Below are 24047 nucleotides of genomic sequence, written 5' to 3'. Positions count from 1 at the left end.
TGTGATAGACTTGATTCTTCTCAGTAATACAATGGTCCAAGATAGTTCCAAAGGACTCATGATGGAAAATGCTCTCCAAATCAAGAAAAAAAAGAACTGTTGAATCTGGATGCAGATAGAACTATACTATTTCTATTGTTTTTATTGTTGTTGTTTTCCTTTTTGCTTTGATTCTTCTTTCATTACATGACTAATGTAGAAATATGTTTAATGTGATTGTACATATATAACCTATATCAGATCACTTTCTGTCTTGGGGAGGGGGGGAGGGAAGGGAGGGAGAAAAATTTGAAGCAAAATCTTATAAAAACAAATCTTGAAAACTATCTCTACATGTAACTGGAAAATAATAAAATATTTATATGGAAAAAAGACAAGGGTTCCAGCTAGATGTGGTAGCCTTGAGAGACAGTCTGATACAGGGAGAAATGAATACTATATTTGGAGTCAGAAGATTTGAATCCAAGTCCCAGCTCGAATCCAAATATCAATTCTTATATTCACCAACCCACAGGGTCACATTGGTTCTGGAAGCCAAGGACCTGGGCTCAGATCCCACCTTGGACACTTAACTACTTGTTTGACCCTGGGCTAGGGTTGGAGGGCGGAAGAGAATAAATATTTATATAGCACCTACTATATTCTAGGTACAGTGCTAAGTGCTTTAGAAATATTATCTATTTTATCAAATGTGTATACTCTTTTATCCAGATATAATACTACCAGTTTTATACCACAGAGAAATCAAAGACAGAGGGGGAAAACTATACATACAAAAATATTTCCATTAGTTCTTTTCACAATTGCCAAAAATTGGGAGATAAAATTGCATCCTGTTGGAGAATGGTTAAAATTATTTTGGTATATGAATGTAATAGAATATTACTATTCCATAAGAAATGACAAAATATGCAGGAAATTAGGGAAACTTCTAGGAACCAATGCAGATGAAGCTGAGTACCATTAGGAGAATAATTTATATAACAATTATGGAGGAAAACAATTTAAAAAGACTTTAGAACTCTCTTTGCTCAATTCAGTGATAAACCATGAGTCCAGAAGAATAAAGATGAAACACTTCCAGATAAGGAGGTGATGAACTTAGAATGGAGAAAGAGACATACATTTTTAGAGAGAGCCAATATTGGAATTTTTTTGCCAAACTTTGCAGTTTTGTATTGAAGATTTTATTTTTCATTTAAAAATTGCTCATGGGAAAGGGTAGGGGGGTAGGACAAATTAATAAAAAAGAAAGAAAGGAAGGAAGAGATAAAAAAGGAAGAACAACAAAGAAAAGAAAACAAAATGTTACTGTAAATTTTTCTAGCTTTCTCTGAAACCATCCCTTTCATAATTTCTTATGGCATAATAGTAATTCAGTTACATTCATAGACCATAAATTGTTCAGCCTTTCTCCAATTGATGGGCACCCCTTTGCTTCTAGTTCTTTGGCACTACAAAAAGAACTCTATAAATATTTTTGTACATGTCAGTCCTTTTCTTTTTGCTCTGATCTCTTTGGGCCACATTCTAGTAAAAGTATCATTCGATCAAAGGGTATGTATATTTCTAGTAACTTTTGGGCTATGGTTCCAAATTGTTTTCCAGAATGTTTGAACCAACTCAGAGCAGCCTCTCCAACATATGTCATTTTCCTTTTTAGTCATCTTTGCCAACCATATGAGTTTGAGGTGGAACCTTAGCATTACCTGAAAATCACTTTGTAAATCATAAAAATACTATGTGTATCCATTATCAATACAATAATATGCTTTATAATATGATAATTGTTAAGATAACAGCTGGCACATACATAACACTTTAAGAAATGTTAAAAAATTAAATTTAAAAGACAGTGACTTAAATGAGATTTAAACTTGTGTTCCATTTGGAGTCTCCCTCTATCAAATCCATTTAAAGGTCACAGTGTCAAGACATAAAAAGTGAATCCTGTTTTTTTTTTTTTTTAATTTGCAGGGCAATGAGGGTTAAGCGACTTGCCCAGGTTCACACAGCTAGTAAGTGTCAAATGTCTGATGCCAGATTTGAACTCAGGTCCTTCTAAATCCAGGGCTGGTGCTTTATCCACTGCACCGCCTAGCTGCCCCCGTGCATCCTGTTTTAAAATTATATCACGTGACCCAGTTCAGTCATTAGAACAGGGAATACTAAGTGCTCAGGAGTCAATTGACCTTCTGTGGAGAGATGCTTTTACTCATCTCTCTCTCTCTTCATGATGCTCCTTCCTTATCTGACACTTTTCCTGCTCCCTAAGGTCCACAAGTCTACATACATCCCACAACATGCCTTTTTGGCTATTCCATCATATTCATTCTTTACATGTGCAACAGATCATAACATTAGATGAGGATGGTCATTAGGGTTTACAAAAAGACTGAGTCTGGGCAATGTATTTATGCAGACTCTTGGCAGTATTCTTTTGGGAACTCTTCAATTTTCTAGTATCCTTCAGAGCTCAACTCAAATGCCACCTTTCACATGAAGCCTTTCCACATGGCCCCATCTGTGAGATTTAAAATTGGATATTAGATCATAAATCTCCCCTACTTAACCTTTCCCTTAACACATCTGCTTGTGTGCCCACTATCATTACTTTGTATTTATTTTGTTATATTTTCATACATACGTACTTTCCCCAAAAGAATGTGAACTCTTTGAAGTCAGGGACTCTTTCAGTTTAATCTTTGTGTGCCCATTGTCTGGCATGGTCTCTGGTAAATTGTAGGCACTTGGTAAATACTTTATTTCTTTATTGGTTAAGATTTGCAGAGTGTGTTGCATTTATTATTTCATTTGTTCCTGTGAGGTAGACATGGTAAGTGTTATTATTCCCATTTAATAGAAGAGGAAAATGAGGCACATAGAAGTTAAGTGACTTGGCCAGAGTCATTCGTAGGTGTTAGAGGCAGGTGACTCCATTCCAAGTCTTGAAGCTTCCACTATGGAGTTAGAAGTATTGAAGAGATGCATTTGAGATATTCAAGTACAAGAAAATGAGCCACGTGGAGTTGGCTGAAATTTTAGGCCTCTTTCAGATGTAGTTTAAATCAGGACTTCTTTTTTTGTTTTTTTTTAGTGAGGCACTTGGGGTTAAGCGACTTGCCTGGGGTCACACGTAAGTGTTAAGTGTCTGAGGCCAGATTTGAACTCAGGTACTCCTGAATGCAGGGCTGGTGCTCTATCCACTGCGCCATCTAGCTGCCCCAAATCAGGACTTCTTAACTTGGGGTTCACAGATCTTTAAGGGGTCCATGGGTAGATTTCAGGGGATCTATGAACTTGGATGGGAAAAATTACATTGTTGTTTCAATATAATTGGTTTCCTATGAAATCTTATTTATTTTATTTTTTCATTTTAAACATTGTTCAGAGAAGGGATCTATAGGCTTCAGCAAACACTGCACAAGGGGTCCATCTCTCTCTCTCTCTCTCTCTCTCTCTCTCTCTCTCTCTCTCTCTCTCTCACACACACACACACACACACACACACACACACACACAAATGGTTAGAGGAATTCCTGGTCTAAATGGTAATCCTAGATAGACACAGCAAGAAAGACAGTGCATATAGAACACTCACTCCAGTAAGCTACATAGCATTTATTTAAGCAGCAGAATTACACTTCCATTTCTAACAGCCCTGATCAAATTATGTAAAGCAATCACTCCTTAAAGGGCTTGGGCAATGTAACCAATAGTTCTTATCTTGGTTTACATCTGTTAGCCAATATTTGCCCAGCTTGGGGGCTCAAAGCATCAAACGGCTACATAATGAATACAAGACCTGCTGTGTATTTGCACTTCAAGCCTTATAAAGGTTTAGTGGGGTGTGATCTGTGGAAAAGAGGATAATTTGAAAAGAAAAATAAGCTCTCTTCTTATACCTTGACTGGTAGTGTTTCTTTTTTAGAGCAAATTGGTAGCGACAGCTGTCTTGTTTCAGTAGTGTTTTATATTAGCAGGGCATTGTTAGTGCTTTCTCCCTTTAGAAATGACTTCTTATTGCCTTTTATTCACTTTGTGTTTGCTTATTTGTGTATATACTATGTCATTCAGGAGAATATAAGCTCCTTGAAGTCTGAGACTCTTTTTTTTTCTTGTTCCTAGGACACCTAGGCACCTAGGACAGTACTTGACATGGGGAGAGTGGGGGAAGGGAATAAGCATTTCTATAATCCCTGCCATGTGTCAAGCAGTGTCCTAAGCACTTTACAAATATCACCTTATTTTATAAATATGCATTATTTTGGCCCAGATATGCCACTACCAGGCCTATACCCCCAAAGAAATAAAAGGGGAAAATTATATATATATATATATATATATATATATATATATATATATATATATATATATATATATATATATATATATATATATATATATATATATATATATATATATATATATATATATATATATATATATATTCCTATAAATTCTTTTCAAGATGGACCCAAACTGGAAGCTATTTTTTTTTTTGCTATATGACTATAATGGAGAATTATTGTTTGATAAGAAATGATGCCATGTACAGTTTCAGAAAAAACTAGAAAGACCTCTATGAACTGATGCAGATAGAGCTAAAAAGAACTAGAATAGTTTATACAATAGCACATTATAAAGGAAAACAACTTTGAAAGATTTTAGAACTCTGATCAATGCAATGATAAATCATATTAAATAGACAAATAAATAAGTAGGTCATTCTAGATAAATGATCATTGAATTATTGAAATGCATCATGTTATTTTCATGCTATCACATATCAGTCATGATGAGTGGTCCTAACTGAAATATATATAAGAAATATTCTCATGCCCATTTAAAAGATGGAAGCAGCTGAGACCTCCCCCCACTAAGCATCTTGCTCCAGTTTGCATAACAAGTTAATAGGAAAATTTAGGTTAGCTCCAGAGAATCTCCTTGCTCCTTAGACTTTGATCTCGAAAAGACAAAAAAGGAGGGGAGGAATTAAAATGTACCAACATATAAACCTGGTATATATGTTTTAATATTGTAATAATTTTATTATTTAATAAGTTAATAAATAATAAATTTAATATTTTAAAGCTTTCTAAATCCTGCTCCCCAAATCATTTTGATCAGGAGAATTCCAGATCAGGAATCAATGCATACAAAATGGAGATAGATATTATCTTCAATTCATTTTGCTCTTCATGACCAGAAATAAGAGAAGTGTTCTAAGCTCAGAGTACTATGTGGCCCTGGTGGGACTGACTCTTCAGCCCAAGATTGCCCCTGTTATCAATTTGTTTTGAGATTTTTTCATTTTCAAAAATGTAATGCTATTTTTGACATTTGTAGAGAGAGCCAGCATGGTTCAAAAGGAAATGTGATGGGGCTTGGGCTCAGATCTGGGTTAGAATTCTGGTTTGGGGACTTCTGAGTTGTGTGTACCTCTGCATTCTAGTCTCTATCTATAAAATGAGTATAAAAGTATTTGTACTGCTCACCTCACAGGATTGTAAAGAAAGTGCCTTGTTAGACCCCAAAATGTTGTACAAATATGCTACACACTTAAATATATATATTTTTTATCTCTCTCTGCTTAGGGTTGACACTGACATTGGAACTACATTCACCATGAATGTTGCTGAATTCCGAAAGAGGGGGAAAGAAATGGTGGATTATGTGGCAGACTACATGGAAGGCATTCATAAACGTCAGGTTTATCCAGACGTGAAACCAGGCTATCTGAGACCCTTGATTCCTGACTCTGCCCCCCAGGACCCAGAAACATTTGAAGACATCATGAAGGATGTTGAGAAGATAATCATGCCAGGGGTAATGACTACATTCTGGAAAATTTTTAAAAAGCAAAATCAACAAAACATATGTTCTGAAGCATGACAGCATGGTGATTTTTTTTTCCAATTCAATTCAATTAACACCTCTGAGGTACTTACTTGGTGCTAGGTAAGAAGCAGTTTTGGCATAGTGGACAGGGAGAAGGTAAACTAGTCATTCTGAGTTCAAGTATTCTCTCACACACGTACTGGCTATGTGACTCTGGGTAAATCCCTTAATGGCTCAGTGTGCCAGGCAACTTTTTAAGATTAATTTGCAGAACAGTTGTCTAGCTGAATTTATAGTTTTCTGACCAGGCATTCCCTATGCCAATGAAATCCTAGATCTGAGCCTCCCGCCCACCCCCCCCCCCAAAAAAAGTGTGCAAGGCATTGGAATTTCCTTCATTAAGTTGAATTACCCTAATGGAGATCCTTGGAATGTTTGAAACTTGGGTTCAAGGGAATACTGAATGTCTCACAACATACATACATACATACATACATGCACACACATGCATGTGTGTATGCCTGCATACCATGCAAACACACGTATGTGATGAGTGATAATAAGGATCTGAAACAGTATGGTTGACCGGTATTCAGAGAGAGGGAGACCCATAAGAAAGATATTGTGAAGGTTACAGGTCTTACCTCTGTGTCTTTGTACTTATTATCAGCTAAACTGGAATAGTCTCTCTTTTTTCTTCCATTTCTTGGAATCTAAAGCTTCCTTTGAAGCTCAGTTTACTCAAGTGATACCCTTTATAAGCGGCCTTTCCTGCTGGCCAAAGTTTTTAGTGATCTCCCCTTACACACACGCACATGCACACACACACACACACACTCAAACACATAACAAATTACTTTTTTATTTTGTATTAACTTCTCTTAATATGTTGTTCTCTTCATAGTAGAATATAAGTTCCTTGAAGTCAGGAAATTTTGTCTTTTATCTATAGTTCTAAGTATAGTGTTAGGTATACATTAGGTATTTAACAAATGTTTACAAAATAGAATTGAATCAGCAATTCCTCTATAATTGAGTTGCCTGGGAAGAGTGAGAGGTTATATGACTTGCTTATGATGAGATAGCCAATGTGTATCAGAGACAAGACTTTAATCAAGTCTTCCTAACACTGAGGTTAGTCCTCTATTCAATTCACCATACTGCCACCTCATATATGTCAGTCAACAAGCATTTGTATGTATAATTGTATATATTTATATGTGGCATATCTGCCAGTTTTTATGAATGAAAAAATAGAAGGAAGAGGGGGAAAATCATTGTTGTAAGTAAAATATGTGACCATGGGCATGACCCTTAAATTTCTAGTTTCAGCTTCTTTATTTGTAAAATGAGGGCTTGAATAAATAATCTCTAAGGTTCCTTCCAGCACCATGGTCTGTGATCTTAGAAATGACTAATTCTAGGGAAAGTTAATTGGCTAAGATGATGAGAGCTGCTTTCACCTTTGTGGTTAAAAGGAACCAATCCCATATGTGATGCCACCTGGGATTAAGAATTGAGGGATCTGGAGGCAGCTAGGTGGCTCAGTGGAAAAAGCATCAGCCCTAGATTCAGGAGGACCTGAGTTCAAATACGACCTCAGACACTTGACACTTACTAGCTGTGTGACCCTGGGCAAGTCACTTAACCCTCATTGTCCTGAAAATAATAAAATAAAATAAATAAATAAGCATAGCTGGGAAACTCCCCACATTAAAAAAAAAGAATTGAGGGATCCACTCCTCTCCATTATTATATTTCTTCTGGGTCAATGATTTTTTTAAAAAAATCAATGATTGATGGATTATAGAAGTTGTTCATGGAGGAGATGCAAGAAGAAAAGGAAGGAAAAATTACAGTGTGAGAACATGGGATGTAGAAAGGAACAGACTTAAATTTTCTGGAGTCAACTTTTAGTAACTCTACTTCCAGTCCAATATGTTAACATTTAAATCTAGAATTGTACATAAAGTAAGTTTTACCTGTCAAGTACTTTGAAGAATATAAGTTAATTAACTGAGTTTGCGTCTCTCTCTCTCTCTCTATTAATTTGATGGTTATGAAATTTGCTGAAATTCTGAGATTTCTTTATATCAATTGGACTGAATGACTGCTGAGGTCTCTTCCAACTCTGAAATTTTGTGATTCTGTGGTTATTGTAATGAAAGGTTTAGTGGACTAAGAGCCAGAAGACCTAGTTCCTAGTTTTGTCTCTTTTATAAACTAGCTGTGTGACCTGTACAGCAAGTCACTTTACCAGTCTGGGGCTCAGTTGCCTTATTTATGAAATGAGGAAGTTGTACTAGATGACTTTATAGATCCTTTGCAGAGTGAGTGAATCTTTTTTAATTGTGACTTTATCAGTGAAACCATACCAAACAATCTCATCTGTTTGTGGGTGTTGGTACTCATGCTAGCCATCTAGCAAGCAATAAAGTCATTTGCACTTCTGACTATTTCTAAAAGACAGCAAAATTGACTGAGAAATTCATTAGCTATTCAATCAACTAACAGGCACTCTACTAGGCCCTGGGGATATAAGAGGGATGCCGATCCTGCCCTCAAGGAACTCATGTTCCAGTTGATATTTTTGACTTTAAGTAACTGGTTTTGGGGGCAGCTAGGTGGCACAGTGGATAGAGCACAGGCCCTGGAGTCAGGAGGACCTGAGTTCAAATCCAACCTCAGACACTTGACACTAGCTGTGTGACCCTGGGCAAGTCACTTAACCTTCATTGCCCTGACCCCCCCCCCCCCGCCAAAATGTAACTGGTTTTATTCATTTATTTTTTTCCACTAAATTTAACTTAACGTCTGTCTGTCTAGGAACCATTAGTAGATAAGAGCTGTTGGCAGGCTTTTTTCTAGTTATATTAGATTCAACTCAGACAAGTCTTTCTCCTAAATGGCATTTAAGTCATATGTATATAACACTTTACAAAGTACTTGCTTTTTCCCATTTTAAATCCCAAACTTAACAAACATCAATTAAACGAGCACTTTACACAAATTCCTTTTCTCATAACAACCCTGTAAGATAATCAGTAAAATTATTATTATTTCCATATTACAAATAAGAAAAAGTAAACTTCAGAGAAATTAGTCAGCTTGCCTAGAATTTTATATCCAATAAATATCAGGCTCAAACCAATTCCTTGTTTTACAGATGAAAAATTAAAGCCCTGAGATTTTTGAATGATTTAATCAGTGACTATCACTGACATAACAGTGAGCCATTATGGAATTTGCGTAATGCGTCATTACATAGGTCTTCTGTGGAAAGGCTGGTACTAGAGCCCAAATAATCAAATTCTCACGCTAGTGCTTTTTTCATTACAGCAAAGATCAAACAATATCAATCTGCTTTGGGGTGAGGGAAGAACTCTTCCAGTTTCTTTTTTTTTTTTTAAATAGATTTCCACTTGACATTTTTGCTTTGGGATGAGCATGTTAGGAGTGTTTTCTCCAAGCGCTTATGTACATAGACTAAGCTTCTTAGCAACCAAAACCTATTGGGGGGAAAGTATGTGGTTAAATGTCAGCTAGGAAGGGGAATGAGCAAGACAAAGCTTTTTCCTTTTTATGTAGTTGGATGTAAAGTCTTGTCTTGCTTAGCCAGTTGAACTTAGCCATTCTGAACTTCTAGTAATCCAATATTTTTTGGTGTAGTTGACTTCCCTGTTAATACCACTATGCTTAAGTCACTGTGGAGGATTCATTGAAAGCCAGGACAATGGCTAGTTCCTTAACTTCCAGGCTTTCATCTCATTGCTCTGTCCAAGTGCTGACTCCCTTTCTCATCATTGGTGCAAGCCCCAAGTGATTTCCCTCTCCAACTGATCTTCCACTCAACTGCCAAAGTGATTTTCTAAAGTGCAAGTATGACCATATCACCTTCCTATTCAATAAATTCTAGTGGCTCCCTATTACTTCCAGGATCAAACCTGAAATCTGGTTTGAAACATAAAGTCTTTTAAAAAGTGGCCCCTTCCAGTCTCTTAATACTTTACTCCCACCTACACAAGGATCAGCAATTCAGTGAAACTAGCCTTTTTGATTCCTCAGATGTGCCACTCTGTTTCTCACCTCTGTCCTTGGTCCTCCATGCTTGGGTGACCTCTCTCCTCACTTCCAACTCAGTTTCCTTGGCTTCCTTCAAGAGTCAGCTCAAATAGCACCTTTTTTTTTTTTTTTTTAGGGCAATGAGGGTTAAGCGACTTGCCCAGGGTCACACAGCTAGTAAGTGTCTGAATCCAGATTTGAACTCAGGTCCTCCTGAATCCAGGGCTGGTGCTTTATCCACTGTGCCACCTAGCTACCCCCATCAAATATCACTTTCTACAGGAAGCCTTTTTCAGTCTCCCCAGCTGCTAGGGTCTTTATTCTGATGTTACCTTCCAACTACTTTGTATATACTGTGTGTGTTTTTTAGAAGAGAAGTTTATGGAATAAAATAAGTATTTCCATAATATAATTTAAAAAATATGATTTCACATGAAACTGAACATGTATTATGCACAACTTGCTATTCCTTTTAAATATATAATAAAATTATTAGGTAAAATTTCCCCCTTTTCTTTTTTTTTTCTTTTTCTATTTTTAATGTATCTAGCTATCTACATCATGTCTCCCCCATTAAAATGTAAGTTCCTTTAGAGTAGGGAATATTTCCCCTTTCTTTGTATCCCTAACATCATTAAAATTCCTGACTCATAGTAAATGCTTAATAAATGCTTGTTGACTGACAATTTTAAGATGTTTAACTATTTCCTCCATAGAGCAACTCAGTTTTAATAGTCAGCAATTAATTTTATTAAATGACTTTGCATGCCCAGCACTATTAGACTACATGGTCAAAATACACTTTTGGATTTGAATCCTGGGTTTCAAGTACAACTTTTCCATTTCTTGCTTGTGTGACCTTTGGCAATTTATTTAAATCTCTGGTTCTTGATTTTTTCAGTCCCCCTCGATGAGGAGGCTGGAATGCATAAGCTCTAATGTCTCTTCCACCTCCGTGTACTATGATCCTAACATCTACTGCTTTGTGCTGCTTTTCTTTTCTGAGTATCACTCTTGTTTCTTCAATTAGACTTAAGATTCTTGAGAGCAGGGACTGTGCCTTATTTATCTTTTTATTCCCTATGGTGCCTTGTAAATAGCAAACAAACTATAAATACAAATTGACCTGTTAAATAAGAGTACAACCTATTTCCACTACTATAAAAACAACCCAAAGCTCGCGCCTGCTGAGGCTATGCTTTTAGTGTTTTCTTGGCTTAACAGTGTGTGTGTGTGTGTATACAAATATGTGAAAGGTCTGATTTTGTTAGCAAAGCAACCTGTCTGTGATAAAAACTAGGGAATTTACTTGAGGCCCAAAGAGGTTAGGTGACTTGCCAAGGATCACAAAGCTGTCAGAAGTGGGATTTATTTCAACTAATCCTCCTGATTCGAAGTCCAGCAGCCTTTCCACTGATACCCCACTTCTCTTTTTGTTCTGCTTTGTCCATGGCAAATGAACAAAATGAATATTTCCATACACTGTAGAACAGAAGAGGATTGTATATGAAACTGCAAATCTTCATTACATACAGCTTGTTTTTTGAGAATATTAAAAATTCAACATGCAATTTTCAAAATTGTAATTTACTTTCTACAATTCCTTTGGTCTTACTTATGTTCTCATTGCTTTGGGAGGAGATGGGAGTAGAGACCCTGACCCTTCCTCCAATATATTTTGCATGTCACTGTCCAATTACTCTTACTTAGACACAACTCTTATCAAAACAGTCTCCTGCTCAAAACTTTCCAATGACTCACTATCAACTAATTTTAAAAGTCTAAATCCTTTCCTAAGTCTAATATTCATAATCTGACACACTCTATCTTTCCAGGCTTGTCATACCTAACTCTCCACCATGTCTTCTTTACTTTTGCCATCCTGTATTACTCACTATCTTGTATTCCTCTCTCTCTCTCTCAAATGCAACCTGTCACAATGAAAAGTATTGGATTTGGATAAGAGGACTTGAGTTCAAATCTGGCATCTCAAGTTTACTGTCTGTATGACATTGGGCAAGTCATTTTAACTCTCTGGGTTTTAGTTTTCTCATCTATAAAGTGACAGAGTTGGACTAGATGACCTTCAAAGAATTCAAACCTAGGTCTTATGGCTCTAAACATTTGTATAATGTCATGTCTTCTGGGTTCCTAAAAGAAGCAACACCCACACCTGGGACTTCAGCCTGCCATAGTTATTTTTAGCTGTTTTATGCAACATTTGCCTTTATCTGCCAGCCTCTCTCCCACTTTAGTCCATTCTATACATTAAAAGCTGATTAATCTTCCTAATGCATACCTTGGATCATGACACTCCATTATTTAAAAAATCTTCAGTGGCTGATATCAGCTAACAAATAAGGTCTGAACCTTGCAGGAATATAGATTTAAAGTTGAAAGCAACCTTAGAAAGAATCTAGTCTAACTTTCTCATTTTATAGATTAGAAACAAAGGACAAAAAGGGTTAAGTTATTCAATCCAAGGTGTCATAGCTGATAAATGTCTGAGGCAGGATTTGAATCCAGGTCTTCCTGACTACAAGTACACTATGCCAGGCTGTCTTCTTAGTATTCAAGCTTCTCTACCTCCACATGATTAGTGCTAAAGTACAGTAAGTGTTGAGTTGAAGAGAAGCCTGGGAAAGACATCACAGAGGGAATGAGCAAAGGTGGCCAAAGGATATCAAGGGAGAATGAGAAATTTCATTTAACTAGAATGCAGGGAATGTGTTTTGAGATAAAGTTGGAAAGGAAGGTCTTTCTTTAGTGCTCAGCCCTGAATGCTGGGCTGTGGAGTGTGGGTTTTATTAGGAAGGTAATGGGGAGCCATTGAAGGGTTTTTAGCACAGTAATGAGACATCCACATGGTGGCTTAGGAAGATTAATCTCCCGGCACTGGGCAATACTGGTTGGAGGTGACTTAATACTTATAGGTTTTGCTTATAAAATTCAAGCATAATTCATAAGTAAGTTATCTTCTGAGGCATCCATTTTCCATATGTAGTAGAACCCCGTAACATTCAGGGGATAGGACTAAGATCCAACTCAAAATATTCCTCTTTCAGGAGCTCTTTTCATATTCATTCCAGATGTTGTAGCCACCCCCCACCCCCACCCAGGTCCCTGAGATCACTTTCTGTTTATCTCTTGTATTATTTATATCTGAAAATATTATAATCCAAAACAGACTGTCTCACTTTGTATATGTACCCTCAATGTTTAGCAGTACCTGGCACAATGTAGCATGGTAATAAAGGCTCATTTTGATTAATTTAATTGACTTATTGGAGAGAATAAACTATAGGCAAAGACACAAGTGAGGAAGCTTTTTCAATGGTCTGGGAGAGACGTGGCAGGAGCCCAAACCAGGGTGGTAGTAAGTGATAATGCAAAAGACATAACAATGACTTTGTTGCTCAGTCATTTCAATCTTGTCTGACTCTTTGTGGCCCCATTTGGGGTTTTCTTGGCAGAGAAGTAGTTTGCCATTTCCTTCTCCAGCTCATTTCACAAATGAGGGAACTGAGGCAAACAGGGTTAAGTGACTTGCCAAGGGTCAGACAGCTAGTACATGTCTGAGGCTGGAATTGAACTCAGGATGATGAGTCTGTTACATATATTATCTCACTTTATCTTCACAATAACTCTGTGAGGAAAGTACTACCTCCTATCCCCATTTTACAGATGAGATAACTGAGGCTAAGAGGAGATAAGTCCTCTGCCCAGGGTTATACAATTAAGCTGACCTCAGTAAATAGAAAATCTGGCTTTCAGTTGCTCTTATTTGGTCTGATTACAATTTAAATGGCTCTTTTCCTCCCCTACAGGTAACCCATTGGCATAGTCCCTACTTCTTTGCTTATTTCCCCACAGCCAGTTCATATCCAGCAATGCTGGCCGACATGCTATCAGGTGCCATAGGCTGCATTGGTTTTTCCTGGGTAAGTACATTCATGAGTAATGAGTGTCTGTGCTGCATGAAAAGTGGCTCTCAGTCCAAGAGAGAGGGCACCAGTTGCTTTCCTCTAACAGTACATAGAAAAGTGATAAGAAATTCTATTTTTGCCTTACTTAAGTAGACCTTGGAATTTTACTGTATCACTGTGCTCAGGCACTTTGTCATGGGGTTGAAAATCCCATGGAAGAGGGGTTCTTAATACTGGGGCAATGGGCCCCTTCTCTGTGGATAGTTTGAGAGGGCTTGTGAATACAGATGAGAAAATACATCTTCATCTCAATATAGTTGGTTTCCTTTATGGAATTAAATATTTTACTTTAAGTATTTAATAACATTACTATGAGAAGGGATCCGTAGGTTTCACCAGATAGCCAAAGGGCAAGAAAACCCCCCTGCCTTGGAACCAAGTTCTTTTCCTACTTCTGTAAACCTCCTTCAATGAAGTTCAAGGATCTAGCCAACTTAGAGTAAATTGACTTCTATGGTACACAGATGGATGGGGTTTGTTTTTTCCAGAGAACATTTTACTACTATTTGTGTAATGCAAAATATTGCTTGATAAGCACATTAGATAGGTAGAGAAAAATGCATTATGTGCACTCCATCGTGGATTATTGTTACTAGTAGGAGGCACCAGGAATACTTCATGAAGAAATGACATCTCATCTGGGCTTTAAAGGGTGGGTGATAGTTCAACAGGGCCAAGAGAGAAAGGGAGGATATTTTAGGTAAAGGGGAAGGAAAGGTATGGAAGAAGAATACAGAGTATATTTAGGAAACAGAAAGAAGTTAAATTTGGCTGAGCATAGAGTATGTGACATAAGGCTGGAAAGGGAAAGTGGTCCTAACCCTTGAACGGCCTTGAATGCCAGGCAAGTGATTCCATTCTTGACCTCTGGCTGTTGTTAGGAAGAAAGATTTATTGGAACTGAAAGTTTATTTAGATGTGCTTCTTTTCCTTGGGCAGAGATTTGCAATTTCATTTGGAAAATCCTTCTGGTAACTTGGAAACCAAGCAAAATAACTATCAGACCAGCTGCTCTCTCATCCCGTATGCATATATGTATTCCTTCTTCCCCTTCCATCTGAAGTCTTTGAAACTGAAGGGTAGGACAACAGACTATTTTTCAGTTAAATCATCTCATCTTTAAGACTGGGATGTGGATTGATAGTATTAGAATAATGGGAAAAGCAAGATAGAAAATGGATTTTTTAAATCACATTTTGATTTAAATAACAGTTCAATGAGAAAAATAGAGATATAAATTGTTGAGCACTGTTCATAACAAATTTAGAAATGGCTTACTGGATTTCTGGTTAATGCTTTCCCTTCTTATCACAATAGGTTTCAAGTCCCGCTTGCACAGAGCTAGAGACAGTGATGTTGGATTGGCTGGGGAAGATGATCAATCTGCCAGAAGCATTTTTAGCTGGAAAAGATGGAGAAGGGGGAGGAGTGATTCAGGTATGGTGAAGGTGGGATGTCATAACCGTCTGGATTATATGATTCTATTCTAAACTTCTGACTTTTATTGGTGGAAAAAGATGCATTAGTTTTCTGGGACGTCACCCCTTTTTTCTTCTAGAAAATCAGTAAGGTGTATTACCATTATACATATATATGCTGTCATTCACATACAAGGTTGACACAACTGGGTCACCAAAAGGATAGACACCCTTGTGTTGTTTCTCCAGTGGTGAGAAGCATTATGTTGAAATTCTTGCATTCAACCGATTGATCTCTTTTTGTAATCAATATTAAGATAATATATAGCAATAAAACTTTGTGGGCAGCTAGGTGGCACAATGGATAGAGTGCTCAGTCTGGAATCAGGAAGACCTGAGTTCAGATCTGGGCTTAATTACTAGCTGTGTGACCTGGGCAAGTCACTTAACCTCTGTTTGCCTTAGGTCCTCACGGGTAAAATGAAGATAATAATAGCACCTACATCCCAGAGTGGTTGTGAGGATCAAATAAGATAATGCTCATAACGCACTCAGTGTAGTGCTTCCCAAGGCCTTCCTGTATAGAGGGCTCAGACTTTTTTCACTACCCCCCCTTTTTACCCCATTAGATTGTAAGCTCCTTGAAAGCAGGGACCACCTTTCTTATTTGTGTCCCTGTACTTAGTAAAATGCCTGTCATATAGTAGACACTTAATAAATATTTATTGACCATTAGCTGTACCTCAGTTTCCTCATGCAAAATGAGGGAGATCATTTAAAGAATTCTCTCCAGCTTCAATTACATGATTCTTTCTGATTCTATGACTTTATTGTCAGGCATGAAGATGGTCCCAAGAAAAGATCCTTCCTTTTGACATAGCCAAGGAAGAAATCAATTCATTACTTTGAGAAACACACTCAATGCAGGGAGATACTTTTACCTGATAATTCAGGGAGGATCATTTCGTCAAGTCCTCTATTGCGTTAATAGTATATATATATATATATATATATATATGTCCAAGAGATGAGAAAGTAAAATATAACTCAAACTTTATCAATGAACAAGATGATCATATAGGGAGCACCAATTTCTCTAAATACCACTAGAGGAACTCATGTTTTTTTATTGTTATTCCATGGAATTAGAACTCCTAGAGGAATAAATACGATTCAAAGTTACCGATTCAAAAATAATTTACATCTGAATGAGGGGTAGGATGGTGCCTTGGAAAGAGAAATAGATTTAGTGTCTGAGGACTTAGGTTCAAATCTCACCTCTCTGGTTTACTACTTGTGTGACCTTGGGCAAATCACTCAACCTCACTGGTCCTGTTTTCTCATCTGTAAAATTAGAAGGTTAAAATAAATGACTTGTAAGATTCCTTGCAGCTCAAGCTCTGTGATCCTATGAATATTTTACTTCCCTGAGTTAAAAAGTCAGCATGGAAAGAATAGTGGAGAGTGCTATATAAAGCTATTATTATTAGGTCCTTGTTGGGAACAATGTTGGGTATGGCAGTCTGTTGATTTTAAACCTAAGCTTAAAAATGGTCTTCACCATGGGCCTGAACAGCTCTATTTTTGTCCAATGAAATCAAGCAATTAGCCTATTTGTCAGCAGGAAATCTCACCCTTCCAAGCTGACAGGCCTAATTGTCTACAATTTGCAAGACCTAAAAGAAGGCCCAAGTTTGGGAATAGCTAGTGGGATACTGTGCTCCTGCATCTGATGTGACAGTTAAAGATATCGATTCCCATCAAAATGGCAGTAACAGCTAGCATGCAGCAGAGTAAAGATGTAGGAATGGGGGCTGGGGAGAAGACAGATAGTCATTCCTGAGTCAAATGCCAAACAATAATTGTGGTTTTGGACAAACTAGGTCGGGGGAAAATTGGCTCTTAATTGTGTTTGAAAGCCTGCATGCGGATGTGAAGCCAATTTTCTGCTGTGTGTGAGATGACACTTGAAAAACCAGAAGATGAAAGAAAATTTGAGTTCAGAGAATCAGCAGATGTGAGCATCAGATCTCACCAATATTTCCTTATGCCCCTTGAGTACTGCTCACCATGGCAACCCTTGTTTGGTAGTAATAAAGGCGAACGTATCATTACTGATCTCTTAGCATACAGAACAGCTCTACCCCGACCCTAACTCTCAAAGAAGGGTTTTCAATAACAGAACCCCTACTCACACACATTATATTTGAATTTTGTTCAAACTGGATGTATTATAAGCCTCTGATCTTTTGTTATTGTTATTGTGCTTTTGGAAACTTGCTTAGGTGTGTATGTATCTGTGTGTTTTAAGTAGTCTCTGTTACTTAAAGAAGGCGGATGGGGTTCATTCAGGAAGTTAATAGAATCCAAAGGAAAAATCCATAGTAAATTGGCATAATGATCCAAAGTTCTTCATCAGAATTTGCTTAACAGTTCACTGAGGAATTAGAGAAGGGGAAAAAAACAACATTTACTTACTGGAAGATTTAAAGCAGAGATCTTCAGTGAACAAATTGTCACTGTCATGTGTGACATGTGGAGAATGATTCTATGATAATCTGGACATCAAGGGACATTAATTTGGTCTTCTTTATCCCCATTAACCCTTCACATTTTTTTCTTCCTTTTATTGCTGTACTGACCATTTACTCATTCTTCAGTATTCTTTCAACAACTATCCTCTCATTTATCTTTTCATCGTCTTCTTCCTTCTGCCCTCTGTTTCTTGAAATTTGATTTCAAGATAAAACTTTACTGATTCTGTTCTTCCCCCTGACTATACCTAGCATATGTCCCTGTAGTCACCCTTCCTTTGAGAGCACAAGTGTGTTTCAGCCCCTCCTTCCCCAAATAAGACTGGCATTGCATTTAATCTTTCATTGTTTTTTTTTGTTTGTGTGTGTGTGTGTTTTCATTTGTATCATTACAATTGTTTTATATCATTCTCCTTCCTCCTTTTGTGCCTCTTCTTTCCCCTACTAACTCTCTGTCCTTTTGGAGTTTGGGACCAATGGGTGGGATTAATCTATGCCCACTTTACTATTTGGCTCCAGATCTCTTCTGTTAATTGTATCCTACTCAGAAATAAAGGGACAAGAGGGTTTTATAAAACACAAGAGGACCATCTTGTTTATTTATCAGATATTATAGTAATTTTTTCCTTCTCTATGTTCTCAAAATGACTTTCAGAAGCAGAGAGAACACAAGAATTCTCTCATCTCTCCCCCCATACACACATTAAATTTTGTTTAAAAGTAGACAAGGGAGGGCGGCTAGGTGGCGCAGTGGATAAAGCACTGGCCTTGGATTCAGGAGGACCTGAGTTCAAATCCAGCCTCAGACATTTGACACTTACTAGCTGTGTGACCCTGGGCAAGTCACTTAACCCTCATTGCCCCTAAACAAAACAAAACAAAACAAAACAAAAGTAGACAAGGCCCTCTGGCCTTAGCGTCAGGAAGGGCTGGGATCTAATACTACCTCAGACACTTACTAACTGTGTGAAAACAGGCAAGTCACTAAACTCTATACCTCAGTTTCCTTATCTTTAGAATGAGAGAGTTGAGCTTGATGGCTGCTAAGGCCTTTTCCAGCACTAAATCTACGTTCCTTTGATCTGATCCTAGAGTTATCCTCTTCCATTTCTGGTCTCTTCACTTAATCCTCTCTCTTTTTCTTTTTTTGACTACAGGGAAGTGCCAGTGAAGCTACCTTGGTCACCCTACTTGCTGCCAGAACCAAAGTGATTCGGCAGCTACAGGCCAAGTCTCCAGGACTGACAAAGGCAGCCATCATGGACAAGCTGGTGGCCTATGCATCTGATCAAGTGAGTTCACCTGAATAGGCCACAACCCCTACCAATAAATGCTGATGTTTTAATGTTTGGTTTGGTGGGAGAAAATAATAGTATGTTGTTATCTTTGATGAATGTTTCCTGTGTCTGGGCCCTCCCTCAGGATATAGCCTATACCAGTGGTATCAAATTCAAATAGAAATGGATCCCAGAAGCATATTGAGTTAGAAAACCACACATTAACATTATCTATGTTGTATTATATCCTAATTAATTTTGTTAAACATTTCCCCCAATTATATTTTAATGTAGTTTTAGGTCCATGAAGGATTTCCTCTGAGCATAAGAGTGTGGACTGGATTTCATTAACAATAGGCAGCCACCAAAGGCTTTGAGCTGGGTGGGGGTGGGGGAAAGCAGGAGAACACTAGATCAGACAAGTAGAGTGAGAGTAGTTAGGTGGCCAGGACATGCCTCAGGAAGATCATAAAATAAACACCTAATCCCTATCAAGATATAAAGAGCACACATCACTCAACAAGCATTTATAAAGGCTTACTAAAACACTTGTTATATGCCAGGCACTGTGCTAAACACTGGGGATACAAAGAACAAAAATTGTACCTGGCCTCAAGAAGCTTACATTCTAATGGGGGAATTAACATATACACACAGAGGCATTTAGTGAACCAAGTGCCCAGCTGAAACTCAATAAATATAAGTTGCCATTAAAGAAAAGATGGGTTGATTCCTCCAATTCCCCATTACAGGTATTCATTTCTTAAAATGTTAAAATTTTAAATTTCTTAAAATGTCCAAAATGAAAAGCATAAAATTTCTTAGAATTTTCATTAAATTCAAATTTGAAAACTAGCAAAGTAATTTTTGGCAGGCAAGTGTGATAACTCAAGTCCATATAATGCTGACCTTGTTTCCAGAAAGCTGAGGAAATGCAGCTTTATGGCAATTTGGGAATTTTCTCAAATTCACAAGTTTATGAAATAACGTCACTAACACTATTTCCAGCAAAGGGAAACTGACTTCACCTTTTCTCCATAAATATAACTTAATTTTTCAAATGTCATTTGACTAATGTTTTATTTAATTAAGTACACTCATTTCTGCAGTGCCAATCAATCAAAAATCATTTATCAAGCACCTATTCCTTGCTAGGCATTGAGAAAGGTAAAAATGCAATGAACACTGATCTAGGTTTATTGTATCCTACATTCTATCAATAGTACCAGAGTCCAGTGCTTAGTATTTTAAAACATTTTTAAACATAATAAAATTAATAACTTAGATATTTTCTATATACGTTATATTTCTATCTTGGGAAGTTCTGTCTTCCTCCCTCTTTCTTCCCTCCTCCCTGCTTCCTTTTTTTCATTCCTTTGCTCCTTCATTCATTCCTTCCTTCCTTTCCCTTCCTTCTCCCCTGACCAGACACTCATCAGACCAAAAAAGGTAAAAGACTAAATCCTTAGCAAGGTACCTAACACATATGACATGAACAAGTGGCAATTTCAAGATACAATTTAATATTTTCAATCAGAAAGTAATTAGTAGTTGCCAGATAGATTATATAATTCTCTGGTTAGTTGGACAGAATACAAGAAGATAGAGAGATTCTATTCTTGAAGAAGGAGTAATTTGTTCGAGTTCACATCATGTGGAGCTCTGGATAAGAGTCTCTGGTTCATGTATCAAGGTCCTCCCTGCTCTTTGCTGCCATGAAGAACTGATTGGAAATGGAGAATGACAGCGCATGGTGTTTAATGAAGGTCAGAGGATTTTCCCTCTACAAGAAAGCTTTGCCTTAAGCTGTTATTGACCTTTCAAAGTCTATCCATGTAGCTCCTGCCTTTCTCTCTGCTTTATACCCAACACCTCCCAGTTTAGTAATCCGGAGATAAATCAAAGAGCTTATGTGGAAGTGAGAGGACAGTGACTTAGTAGGAACCACAGTACTGGCATGAGTGTTGCTGTGGGAGAGAAGACTTATTGAATTCATTTCATCATATTTATAAATAGATGTGGGAGAAATTCAGGACTAGAGTAGACTTTTGTCACTGCATGGTTTTTGTTGGTATCAGATCACATAAATTTTGATGTATTCCAAGAGCTGGAGAAAGAGAATAGGATGTTCTTTTATCTGTGTTCATGGAGGGGAAAGATGTGTTCAGGCATCAGTAAAAATGATTTATATTCAAAAAAGTTTTTGCATGATATATGCCACAGGGATGACTGTAAAATAATGTGATTTTTTAAAAAAAATTGCATAAAACGAATCCACATTTATGTAGCACTTCCTGTATATTGAGTATGATTATGCATAAGGTATGGTAAGTTTTGTAACATTTAATTGGATATGGCCAGATTACATTACTCTCCCCTTCTCCTCCTCCCCAATAGGCAGTGCAGAGTATAGAGTATAGAAAACTGGCTTTGAAGTCAAGAAGACCTGGGCTCAACTCCCTTCTTTGACACATAATGTCTATATAACCGTAGGAAAGTCACTTACCTTTTCAATGTCCCAATTCTCTAAGTCTACAAGTTGCATAGGAGGGGTAATTTGATGATGTCGTGGATAGAGTACTGGACCTGGAGTCAGTTAGACTCGAATTCAAATCCAGTCTCAGATACTTTCTAGTTGTGTGACTCTGGACAAGTCACTTAACCTCTGCCTGCCTCAACTTCCACACATGTAAAATGAGGGAAATAATAGCACCTACTTCCCAAGGCTATTGTGAGGATAAAATAAGATAATATTTTAAAATTTCTTTCTGAGTATAACATCATTACATAAATGCTAACTATTCATATTATTATTTCATAGCTTCCATGAGTTTGCTTACTGGGATTTCTCTATGCCAATGAAAACAAACCTCTTTCCAAAAAGATGGTACCATCTAACATCTCCATCCATAGGCCACGCCTTATCAGTTTCATCACCATTCCTGGCACCATGTTGGCCCCTCTGGTTTGAGCCCCCTGTCTCAAACTGCGCTACCTACCTGGAGTATAGTCTCCCCTAATCCCTCATACTATAAGTAGGTATTACAGGTATTAGAGTTCCTATTTACAAAAATGAGGAAACTGAGGTGTAGAGGCATTGAGTGACATGCTTAGGGCCACACAGGTAGTAAATGGCAAAGCTCAAGCTTGAAACCAAGACTTTTGATGTTGAGTCCTGTCCTCATTCTAATCTGTCATGCGTTCTTATAAAGAAGCACTATCAGTCAGAAGTCAGATGCTTTGGGAAACAATTCCAATAATCCTGTTGGGGCTAAAAATGTCTCAAGATCCTCCACCTTAAACTGGAAGGGATCTTACAGTCCATCTAGCCCAGGGAGTGTTTATTAACCTAAAAACTGTGATCTCTCTCTCTCTCTCTCTCTCTCTCTCTCTCTCTCTCTCTCTCTCTCTCTCTCTCTTTGTGGGGCAATGAGGGTTAAATGACTTGCCCGGGGTCATACAGCTAGTAAGTGTCAGGTGTCTGAGGCAGGATTGAATTTAGATCCTCCCGAATCCAAGGCCGATGCTTTATCCACTGTGTCACCTAGCTGCTCCCTGTGATCTCTTTTTTAAAAAATTCAGTAACTATATTTCAACATCATTGTTTTCTTTCAGATTCCTATATATTTTATTCTATGCATTTAAAAACATTATCCTGAGAAAAGGTTTATAGGCTTTGCCAGATTGCCAAAGGGGGAAATGACACATAAGACATTAAAAACCCATGAAGTCCTACCTCCCTATTTTATAGATCAGGGAACTAAGGCTCATGAAGGATAAATGACTTCTCCAAGGTCACATAGGTGTTAAATGTCAGAGGCAAAATTTGAACTCAGGTGCTGTGAATCTAGCACCAGTGTTCTTTCCACTCAGGCACTCATCTTTTGAAATTTCCATCAAGACTAGTTTACAGGGGAATAGGTTAAGTATCTATGGTTTTGTCGAAGTGGAGAACTTCAGTGTAGATCTCCGTCCATGAACAAATCACACTGTCCCCATAATAAGCCTTGGGAAAATACCTTCAATACAAGGAGGTCATGTGACTTATTTAGGCTTATACAACTAGTAAGTATTGGAGGACAGATCTGAACCCGGAGCTTCCTGACTTCAAGTGCAACAATCTGCTAATGACAACTTATTGCCTCTAGAGCTTGTTTATAAATTACAATAAAGGAGTCTTATTAGATTATAGTCACTTTTTGCTTTTGAATGCAGAACAGTTTGTTATTCAGTCATTTCAGGCATGTCCAACTCTTCGTGATCCCATTTGGGGTTTTCTTGGCAAAGATACTGGAGTAGTTAGTCATTTCCTTCTTTAGCTCATTTTACAGAGGAGGAAACCAAGGCAAACAGGGTTTCATGACTTGTCCAGAGTTACAGTTAATAGGTGTCTGAGGCCTGGTAAATAGTAGTCACTTATTAAATGCTTCAGTGAATAAAGAATTGAAAGTTATATATATATAACATAGAAAAATTCAGTATAATTGAAACATCTTTGAAGATAGAGATATTTCCAGGGTTTAGGAAAGGAATAACCCTTGTGATATTCAAAATGAATGGTATGCTTTGCATTTAGTAATTTGGTAGAATCCTACAGTTAGAGATGGATACATTTTGTTGTCAGATGTAGTCTAATCCTATTTGAAAAGAGATCTTGGTTTTCCTAAGTCCAGTTTAATGTTTTCATTCTAGTCCCACTCATCAGTGGAAAGGGCTGGATTAATTGGTGGCGTGAAGATAAAAATGATCCCTTCAGATGACAAATTTTCTCTACGAGGTTCAGCCCTACAGAAGGTCCTGGATGAAGACAAAGCCGCTGGCCTTATCCCATTCTTTGTAAGTTATAATATAAATGAGTTATACACTTTGAATCTGTCAGTTGTGGCCTTGTATCTTGTGTCTTTTGTGAGGTATAATGAGATATCAGGC

At 37.4% G+C, this 24047-nt stretch overlaps 1 protein-coding gene across 5 annotated transcripts in view; it reads left to right on the top strand.

The window, feature by feature from the left end:
- DDC (dopa decarboxylase) overlaps positions 1-24047 on the top strand; it is a 121618-nt gene that overhangs the window by 33409 nt on the left and 64162 nt on the right. For 4 of the 5 annotated variants that reach the window (XM_043975350.1, XM_043975351.1, XM_043975352.1 and 1 more), the window contains 5 exons: positions 5598-5829; positions 13731-13844; positions 15207-15326; positions 18999-19133; positions 23811-23954. In XM_043975350.1, coding sequence (XP_043831285.1) covers positions 5629-5829; positions 13731-13844; positions 15207-15326; positions 18999-19133; positions 23811-23954 — 714 coding nt within the window. In that variant the 5' untranslated portion in view covers positions 5598-5628. Of the gene's footprint in view, positions 1-2000; positions 2019-5597; positions 5830-13730; positions 13845-15206; positions 15327-18998; positions 19134-23810; positions 23955-24047 lie in introns of those variants that run through there. The other variant, XM_043975353.1, reaches the window with a different exon arrangement.

This window comes from Dromiciops gliroides, chromosome 1 (assembly GCF_019393635.1).
Source record: "Dromiciops gliroides isolate mDroGli1 chromosome 1, mDroGli1.pri, whole genome shotgun sequence".
Lineage (NCBI taxonomy): Eukaryota > Metazoa > Chordata > Mammalia > Microbiotheria > Microbiotheriidae > Dromiciops > Dromiciops gliroides.
The sequence above is the reverse complement of the archived record's forward strand: the minus strand, read 5'-3'. Positions and strand labels throughout refer to the sequence as shown.